The sequence below is a fragment of the Antechinus flavipes genome, chromosome 3 (genome assembly GCF_016432865.1).
Source record: "Antechinus flavipes isolate AdamAnt ecotype Samford, QLD, Australia chromosome 3, AdamAnt_v2, whole genome shotgun sequence".
NCBI classification, from domain to species: domain Eukaryota; kingdom Metazoa; phylum Chordata; class Mammalia; order Dasyuromorphia; family Dasyuridae; genus Antechinus; species Antechinus flavipes.
Window position 1 is genome coordinate 386,791,620 of NC_067400.1, and position 10,221 is coordinate 386,801,840.

Genomic DNA, 10,221 nt, shown 5'->3' on the forward strand with positions numbered 1-10,221 from the left:
AAGTTGCTAAAGAGGCAGTCCCCTTTTCCATCAGACCTGTGTCTGAGGCAAAGTCTAGGGCTTTTTGCTTCTCCGTATGATGTGCCAGTTTTTTGTTGCTCCTCCAATTCTGGGTCATATCTGTGATCTTCTCCCCAGGAAGCTGGTGCTACTAAGAAACTCCCTTAACTCTCCATAAATAGACAAAATCAAAATTCTCAAGGCTCTCCTCCTCCTAATGTCCCATCCATCACCTTATCAATTTGATCAGGAAACCTCAGGATTCTATATTTTGTCCCATTTTAACTTACTTCTCTTATTTCAAGCCCTATCCCCAAAGAATAGTGCTCCATACTTATAAGTACTCCTAGCTCAAGTCACCAAAAAAAACTTTTAATTAACAATCCTAAAACCTCATCACTAACTTTGCAGCAATTTGCTAGGACCTATCTCTATACCTTCTTTTAGAGACTATTTCTCTACAGGCCCCAATCTGAGGGTCATTTATACCTCAGGGAGCCATTGTCACCAGGCTTAATTCATTGACAGAACTCTGCCTCCAGTGCTCAATGTGGTCTTTTGCCTCTCTCACGTTTTCAAATGTTCTGTTTTCCTGACTTTTTGATTGATGGGAATACCAAACATCTGACCCAGTCGCTTCTTCCAGAGGTTTACAACTCTTCAGAAAGGAATGAGTTCAATACCTAAAAACACTCTCTAAATTTTAAAGCACTATACAAATACCTTTTCCCCCTTCCTCTCCTTCATTATTCAGTATGTATCCTTTTATTTTTAGCTGAACGCTTATAATATTTTCACTAATGATATTCTAATTCATAAGCTACTCCTTGTTTGGTCATTGTTTTCAATAGTCACTGCCATTTTCATAAAGAGTGGGGTTGTGCTATCTTTCCCCAAAATTAGCATCTTTTCCTCTTCCAAAATTTTCTTCTGAATTCACTCCTATCTGTTATTGTTGGAGTTACTATATAACTATAGTTACTACAGAATCTTACCTTTATATAGGTAAGAATTGAGACTAAAGGTAGCCTAATTTATCATCACAAAAATATCAATCTGAGAGAAGAAGATTCTCAGTTACTGCCCAAAACACAAAACAATTTCTATTTACACTCGTTCTAATCTAGGATTATATTAGTATTGTATAATATCTGCACAAATTTTAGAATAAGTTACTGTAAAAACCCCATAAAAGAAAAAAAAACAAATTCAAATTTCTCTGTTAGTAAGGGTCAAAAATTTTTTATGATGAATTTCCAGATCATGGGGGCACCACACTCCAACCCCCCACGAAATAGAAGGAATAACTAGGTACTTTATGGAGTAATCTATGCCCAATAGAAATTGTCTGTAAAAATCTTAGAGAGCTATAAAGGACATCTAGTATTATACAATATTATACATATATTTTAATCCATTTCTGGATTTCTAAACTTGGGCTTCATGTAGTATCCATGGCTTCTGCAAATTGCCCCAAAATTCCTATTTAATTTCTTAAGCTGATGAGGAAAGGTGTGATATAGAAGGAATAATTGTATTCTAGGTATCAAAAATAAGCAATTTTTTATGGGGAAAGTCATGATGTGAAAGGGATAACTATATTCTAGGTAACAGATATAAACAACTTTTATGGGGAAAGTCATGATGTAGAAGGGATAACGACATTCTAGGTAGAAGAAATAAACAACTTTTTACAGCTATAAATTTACTTGTAGAAGATGTGTAAAGGAAATGGGTAAGATTCAAAGATACTCTTCTACTAGGTACCATTTGGTATAGCTAATAATAATAATAACTAGCATTTATATAGTTCTTTAAAGTTTGCAAAATGCTCTACAAATATTTAATTTATCCCCCCAAAACTTTGGGAGGTAGGTACAATTATTATCCCCATTTTACAGAAGAGGAAACTGAGGTAGACAGAAATTAAATGTCTAAGGTTGGATTTGAACTCAAGGTCTAATCCTAATCCACTGAACCACCTAGTTACCTTAAATTAGCACTAGCAGATATAAAATGGAGATAGCATCTGGAATGAGAATACCATTGGGAAGCTATTACCAAGAGAATATTTATTATCTTACTACATTGTATTGTAGTCTCTTTAGATTCTGACATTCAAGGCTCAAGTATTTAAACCATAGATTTTTCTCCAACAATAAAATATTTGCTTCAAAAACTGACAATTATGAAGTAAATAAGTAATCTATGCAAGTTATAGAACCACAATAAGGAGCTTAATTTAAAAGTAGCAAATGTTTAGGCACAAATGGCTTTCTCCTGTCTCACCACTTATCTTATTAGCAATTAACATGCCTATTATTAAACTCTGTACAAGCTTCTTGGTATCCTCAAAACCTTATAGATTGAAAATAATAATTTTGTCTTTAATAAAAGGTATTGTAGCTTAAAAAATACTGCTTCTTGGAAATATTAGTATCTTGAAAAGATCATTCTGTTTATTAGGAAACTCATCATCAAATTCCTAGCCTTTATAAATAAAAACTTTAATTTTAGAAAAGGAGGGAAATGGCTTTCCCCATGCAGAAGACATATCTGTCCTGTCTCTTATTTTTTGCCAAATAAATGTTCCATGGCTTTCAGGAGTGTGTTCTGAGTTCCTAAGGCAAATGGATTTTGTGTTATCATTGAAGTACCTTATGGATCAGATTCTCAAGGGTCTTTTTGTCATGGATAAAAATGGAATCATTACTTTTATTTTTTAACTCCTCTTGCTAACGTCAGTGACACCCACCCACAGCTAGTCCACTAGAGATATAAGTACAGACGACTCTGCCTGCAAATTGCAGCCAGAGTAACCAACAAAGGGCCAGGCAAAGCCAAACTCTCTGGTAAGCTTTATTTTAACTCTATGTGAGTATGCTTTTTCTTTCTATCCTATGGGAGAAAACAATTTGGGATTTTTGTGAGTAGTGTTGTTGGCTTTCCAAGCCTATATATATCCTATGTATTTGTGCTTGTTGGATTGCTCAGGCTTCATGGTTTACAGGGAGAGATGTCATGATCTGTATCAGATTTATTTCTTTAAAAGAACAATTTTGGGAGAGGGCTGTAACAGAGAAGGGACAATGAAGTTACAGTCATATTTTCTACATTTTCCTAATTCCTTTCCTTTTATGGACTACTTCAAGCTAAACATCTGGATATTTATTCTTCTTTTGTAGGTGAAAAGTTCTTCAGGGGCTAATGCTCACACTCTCTCTTTTTCTCACTCTTTCTCTTGCTCTATTTTCCCTCTTCTTATTACTTTTTCCTGCTGATTCCTCTCTTTCCCTCTGCCTGTCTCTGTAACCACCTGTCTTCATTCTTCTTTTCTTACGGTCTATGCATCTCTTTAGCATGTCCCGGGTGATGCTTCTGCTGCCTCTGTGCATAGCACTTATGACAGTAAGGCAGGGTCAGGGAGTCCCACTGAAAGAAGAGGAGGAATGGAAATCACTAGACAATCCCAGAAACAGAGACCTGGTAAGTCAATATCATTGTAACTCAAGGGAATAGAAGCTCTGTCCCTCTTGGTACATAATGCATTATGAATTCTGGTTAAGACCAATAGTAATATGTCTCAAGTAACCCCTGAGGCAATGAAATTGTTCCACTAGGAGCCAACTAGTTGTTGCTCTTGCTGATTGATTATTCTGTGGCTCCAAAAGTCAATTTCAATGTTTTTTTTCCCCCTTTCTTGAGTGGAGATGGTCATATAAATGCAGCTAATGTATTAGATGTGTAATTTCGATTTCTAAAATAAACATAAAATCAAGACCAGAATAGATAATTGCTTCCTACCCAGATTAGATTTTTCCTGATAATAAAAAAATTTGCATATACCCAATGCTTCAAAGATGCAATAGGAAATTTGAAAACTGATAGCATTTTTTTCAATTAATTAGCAGGCAATATTTCAATTGTAAAGTCATATGGAAAATATGTTGACCTTATATAAAAGATCCAATGAGGTCTCACTAAAATGAGCAAACATAGTGAATAGAATAGAATTTTAAGATATATATGTATATTTGTCTGTATATATATATATATATATATGCATATATATATACATACATATGCACTTTTTAAAGAAAAAGATGCAAAATGCAACAATGAAAGATTTTTGATAAGAACTGAAAACATTTCATAAGTCTTTTGGGTTCATATACTAGAGGACATTGAAAAACTAAGTCTGAAAAAAGCTGTCACAGATGGTACTAATTTATACCTTTTGTTAGCAGTTGCCATAGAGAAACTCAAAATTCTGATTAGTCTGAAGCACAAGTTAGCATCTATTTCAATAGTTACAGGTACTGAAAATGAGAATAATATACTCCAAGATTATATAGTATTCTTAAATGACCTACATTCCTCAAAGCCCAGCTCAAATACCAATTCCTAAGTTCTTTCCTGATTTTCTTAGTCACTTGTATACCACCATCTTCCATTAACTTATATCCATTTTAAATATATTTTGTGTAATATATATGTATATGTATATACGTGTGTGTGTGTATACATGTTCTTTTCCCAAAAAGAATTTGAGCTCCATGAGAGTAAAAAATGTTCCATTTTTGCCTTTGTATTCTCACACCTTACACAGTGCCTTGCACATGGCTTGTTATTGTTTGTCTCAAAAAAGGTCTAAGACATCAGGTAGAGGATGCCATGACATGAAAATAAATTGGATTTCAGTGAGGGAGGGCTGTGCAAGGTCACCTGCCTCACTTTCCTCCTTAGAGTCATCTGGGTCCATGCAAGATATAGATCAGGATGACTGGAGATGGCCCTGGATGCAATGGGACTTCTTAAGCTAAGGTTTCAACAATAATTTGCTTGACTGATCTCCATATTTCTGCCACTTGCATCTCAGAATTATGGAGCTGGGGGGAGTTCAAAGATACCTAGGCTAAAACTGTAGGAGGCATCATATGTGGGGGTTAAAATATTCAGAAATATGAAAGGGAGGGATGTGATAGTGAAAAGTGGTAAAGAAAAAAAATTCTATTTTGTGTATTGTGCTTTTGTTCTATATTTTGTCCTCTTTAAGTACTAAATTGATTTCAGGAACACTGAAGAAAAAGAAGGGAAAAAACTCACACACCCTTTTTTTTTTTAAGTATTAATTGTTTATTCAGTTTTTCAGAACCCTCCAGGCATATTTTTTGAGAAGAGGTCTTGATCTTGAGAAGTTTCCAAAAACTTTCTACGTAAACAATGAGAAGCCTCGGCCTTCTTCTTTCCACTCGGATTCCATTACTTCTGCATTTGTGGATTATGAAGAACAGAAAAACTCCTTTTCCAATTACTTCAGAGGCTGAAACTCAGCTCAGGTAAAAATGAGCATTTTGTTCCCAATCACAATAAGCACATGAAGATCCATCATACAAAAGAGATGATGATGATATGTGTATGACAACCTCTTTTTCTCCCCAGAAGAACAACTTGACATTGTTAATTGTTATCATTATCTTCAAGATCTAATTTAGTTGTATATGAGTAAGATAATTAAGGATCTAGTTTAAAAAATGAAAGGGATTGGTGACTGTAATGTTTTAATATTTATGTATAGAAATATATTAAAGTAGTTGTACGATAATTTTAAACAGTATTCTTAAGTATGATGAAATATTTCAGGTTTTAGGGGATAGGTGTACCTTTTTTGTGTCTTGGACCATTTTGATAGTATAAGTAGCTTAGGAACACCTCAGAATAATGCTTCTAAATGCATACAACAAAATACATGGTCTTACAAAGAAAATGAATTACAAAGAAAACTGAAATGCAGTGATCAAAATTAAGGGAAAAAAAGATCACAGACCTCAGGTTAAAAATCCCTGAAAGGACTTTTTTTAGAGTTACTTTTTTTTTCTGAGGAGTGGGGCACACAGTAATGTAGAAAAACATAATTTAAAGAAATAATTGAATACTGCTAAAACCTATGGATACCTCAGGTTATTTTTAAATCCAGAAAATGAAATACATAGAATTACAAAGGAAACTAATTATACTGAAATACAATTCGCAATTTTTTTTTTTAAGTTCAAAGGTGGGGAGCTAGGTGGCGCAGTCGATAGAGCACCAGCTCTGAAGTCAAGAGGACCTAGTTCAAATCTCCCCTCAGACACTTAACACTTCCTAGCTGTGTGACCCTGGGCAAGTCACTTAACCCTAATTGCCTCAGCAAAAAAACAAAATTCATAGACCCTAAGAAATCCATATAGTGAAATACACACGATTATCAAAGAAATTAATTAATTATATTAAAATACAGTTATTAAATTATAAAAACAAACAAACAAGTTCATAGAACTCAAGAAATCTTAGAGCTACCTTTATTGAAGCATGTGTCACACACTTACCTTCATAATGTAGAAAGACATAATTAAAGGGAATAAATAATATTGAGTATGTGGACAATTTAACTGAATCAATACCAAGAAGATGAATATATATGGATAATTCCTTTTGCCAAATATCTGACTGCTCTTGGGTTTGAACCTTCTCATTTGTGGAAGTGGAATAGCACTTTTGTTACAAAAATAGTTTGGAATTTTAACAATGATTTTGAAAAAAAATTATTTCTACTATTCTTTTTTAAGACTTAGATTCAACCTTAGTGAAAGGCATATGTCATTGGGCCTTAAAAAGACTGGTTCTTATAATAATGTTATATGACACTCCTGAATGAATAAATATGTTCTGTAAAAAAACCCATAATCAACAGAGAATAACTGCAATGCTTGGGGGGAGAGGGAAGAACCTTTTAATATCTCCTAATAAGCTAACAATGCCCTACCTGACTTTTTTTGCACCAAGATGTTTTTCTAGGCAATATGATTTGATTTTGTAATATCCTATATAACAAAAGGCATGATGGCACTGTGGATGTAGAAGGCTGGCCTTGGTAGGAAGACTTGCATAAAAAGACATACTTTTTATACATATTAGCTATATGAACACTGACAAGTTATAAGATCTCTCAGTGCATCAGGAAACTCATGGTGACTATAAGTTGTAGATGAGTTGCTAATCAGGATGAAGGGAGGGAGTTTGTACACTATAATTTGCTCTGGCACTGATATTACTCTATCAATAAATCAACAAATTTTCAAATCAAATCCTTGAAGATTTATTAAGTACCAACTGTGGGCCAAGCATTTCACTGAGCACAAAGAAAAAAAAACTTATTCCTGCCTTCAAGGAGTTCACAATCTAATGATGGAGAAAATATGTAAACAACTACATACAAATAATCTCAGAGGAAAAGTGCTAAGAATGACTGGTAAAAGCTCCTTACAGAATGTGAATTGAGATTTATGTATTGCAAAGAGTCGCCAAGATCAAAAAAATAATGATCGCAAAAGTTGAATTGTGATTCAAATTTTCTTCTGCATTTCCAACAGACAGAGAAAACAGATCGTGTCAAATTTCATGGTACTTTTAATAACTGACATTTGTAATTAGCTTTAAATTTTACAGGTCACTATTTATATAGAGTGATATTTGCATATGACTTCACTGAGCTTCCTAATAACACTATGAGTATCATTATCCCCATGGTACAGGTGAGGAAACTGAGGCTGAAAAGTTAAATAATTTACTTGCTAAGGGTCACATAGAGAATTTGAACCTGGGACTTCCTGATTCAAAGTCTAATCTAGACACAATACCATTCTTCTCAAGGAAGTATGTCTGCTCATCCCATATTAGTACCAATTTAATAATGCTATAAAACTATAAATGAAGACAGTTGAACACAAAATTTTTGAGTGAAAAATCAACTGAAGTGAAATTTTGAACTGGCACTAAGACTTTCGAAATGCCAGTCTATTTTCCACTAGTGGTAGGTTACAGATGTGGAATGAAGAACACATATTCTTTGTGCCTCTCTGTTCTTATTGGACAACATTATTTTTTTAAAAAAAAAAAAAAGAAGCTTCTATTGGTGGCAGAAAGTTATCAGAGAAGGATAATAATATGTAGGCATTTTTAAAAGTTTCAAAAATTACTTATGTTAATGCTTCTATACAGTATGAAGTTGAGTTTATCAACTCAAAGGGCTCTCTATACATTGTTGGATGTTGAATACAGTATTTTACAGAGCAGAAGGGCTATCCCTTATTCCATTTATAAAATTTCTCTCCTTCATGAATTCTCTGACATGACAGACCTTTCCATAATGGAAATTGAAAAATTCTATGGAGGACTAACCTGGCATTTCTCTGCACTAGAGCCTAAGGCATTTCTTGTTCCATTTTTTCCCATTTTTAGCTTTTTTGATGTTTTTTTTTTAAACAATAGAAACATTTATAGATTATTCTTGCTTCACAAAATGTCTCATAACAAACTATATGGTGGGTGTGTTTTTGAAGTTATTTAGGAATTATTTTGTGATCTCAACTTATCTACTGTGAAATCATGAATTAAAAAATGGATACTTTTTTCCTAAAAGGACATTCATTCAATTGTTTTTTCTCCTTTTATGACAGGTATGTTTTTTTTTTTCAGGTGGCTATTTTTCATCTCAGTAGAAAAAAATAGCAGATATGGCTGGCCTTTCCTACTTCTGACCTTCACATTCACTCTTACCTGACCCTTTTTAATGGTTTTTATTCCATTTCTGTACATGGAAAGTAATCGTCTGGCTATATCTAATACCCTTGTACACTTACTGAATTGTGTAACCATTTTTGATAACCATAAAGCTAAATGAGAAAGCTGACAATTCTCTAAAACACTAATTGGCAGAGTGCTCAGTCTCCTATCTTTGTCCCTGGAAGATTTCTTTCAACAAAGAAATCATAGACCTCAGTTTTTTTGTTTTTTTTTTTGTTTGTTTGGTTTTTTTTGTTTTTGTTTTTGTTTTTTAAAGATAGCTTTGGGGAATTATGGTGTTTTGAGGGTCGGGGTCTTTTGTTTGTTTGGTTGGTTTTTTTGCTGTTGCTGTTGGGATTTTGTTGTTGCTGTGACTATAAATATACTAAAAAGTCCAAGAAAACATGAGCTCCTAAAATTTTTTTGTTCAGAAGTGTAAAGAAATCTGTGCTATCTTTTGTGCTTATTATTACATTATTGGTTGATAATTTTTGTGCTGTCCTATCATTGAACATGAAATTTTAAATCCCAGAGATGTTAAATTTGAATCAGTGGGTAAATATTGGTGATGGGGAATGTACACAATACATACTTTTTTTTTTTTTTGGTTAGGCAAATTGGGATTAAAGTGACTTGCCCAGGGTCACACAGTTAAGACATATCTAGCTGCCTCCAAGACACATTTTTAAATTTAAAACACTATTAACATTTTCTCTACAATTTTCTAAGTCTGGGTAGTAAGTCAAATCCTGTATGTAATGTTTGCTGAGTTCTGAGGTATAAGTGTTCACAGTGAAATTTTAACAACTGACTCTCCTAAGCCAGTTCAAGGTGGCCCTAGCACAATCTTGATTGATTCTGATTACTTCTCTGAAAAGACAACATGTTCTATCTTCATATGACTCAAAAATAATCCATATTTGGGATAGCTAGGTGACACTATAGAAAGCACACTAGCTCTGGAGTCAGGAGAACCTGAATTCACTACTGACCTTAGACACTACCTATATGTGTTGGGACAAGTCACTTAACCTGATTGCCTCAAAACTAACAAAGAAAAAAACAACAATTCAAAAAATTCCACCAAAACACAAATTTACACAATTTAACAAAGATCTACAAAACTATACCCTCTGCCTAAATATTCACTTCTCATTTTCATGTGACTAAATGTCATACTTCTGGTACAAAGTAATTTCTAATAGTCCATTATTTTCTCTGAGATTTCTCTCCCTTCCTTTTCCCTCCCTATCTTCAAAGGAATACCAGTAATGTACAAGTGTTTGCTTGAATCACAAAGTCAATGATTTAATTAAAACTAATATGGAAATTGACATCATTATTGTACTTTTCATTTATTGTATTTTTGTGTGTTAACATTCAATATCAGTAATAAACAAGTTGGTGAAGAAAAAAATTTATTTTCTTTCTTTGAGCCACTTTATGTTTTTATCCCATTCAGTTATTGAAGAAAACTTCAAATTCCTTTGAGTTAACTTTTTTCCTTTTAACCATCAAGGTAAGACTTTTAGAACACAGAAAGAAGCATTTAGAACATAGAACCAAAGAATGAGAAACATGTAAGAACCTTAGAGATTTCAAACCTCTTAACTTTAC

The 10,221-nt window shown here is 33.4% G+C and overlaps 1 protein-coding gene across 2 annotated transcripts; it reads left to right on the plus strand.

Moving 5' to 3' along the window:
* The first annotated feature begins 2,820 nt into the window (after positions 1–2,820).
* On the plus strand, positions 2,821–8,799 carry C3H2orf66 (chromosome 3 C2orf66 homolog). 2 transcript variants are annotated; one of them, XM_051991249.1, is made up of 4 exons: positions 2,821–2,852; positions 3,360–3,486; positions 5,145–5,339; positions 8,518–8,799. In XM_051991249.1, the coding sequence occupies exons 2-3, from the start codon at positions 3,361–3,363 to the stop codon at positions 5,325–5,327; spliced, it is 309 nt and encodes a 102-aa protein (XP_051847209.1). In that variant the 5' UTR covers positions 2,821–2,852; position 3,360; the 3' UTR covers positions 5,328–5,339; positions 8,518–8,799. The 2 variants fall into 2 exon arrangements, with proteins under 2 accessions (XP_051847209.1, XP_051847208.1); XM_051991248.1 differs by lacking the exon at positions 2,821–2,852 and having other exon boundaries at positions 3,219–3,486.
* Positions 8,800–10,221: the final 1,422 nt, after the last annotated feature.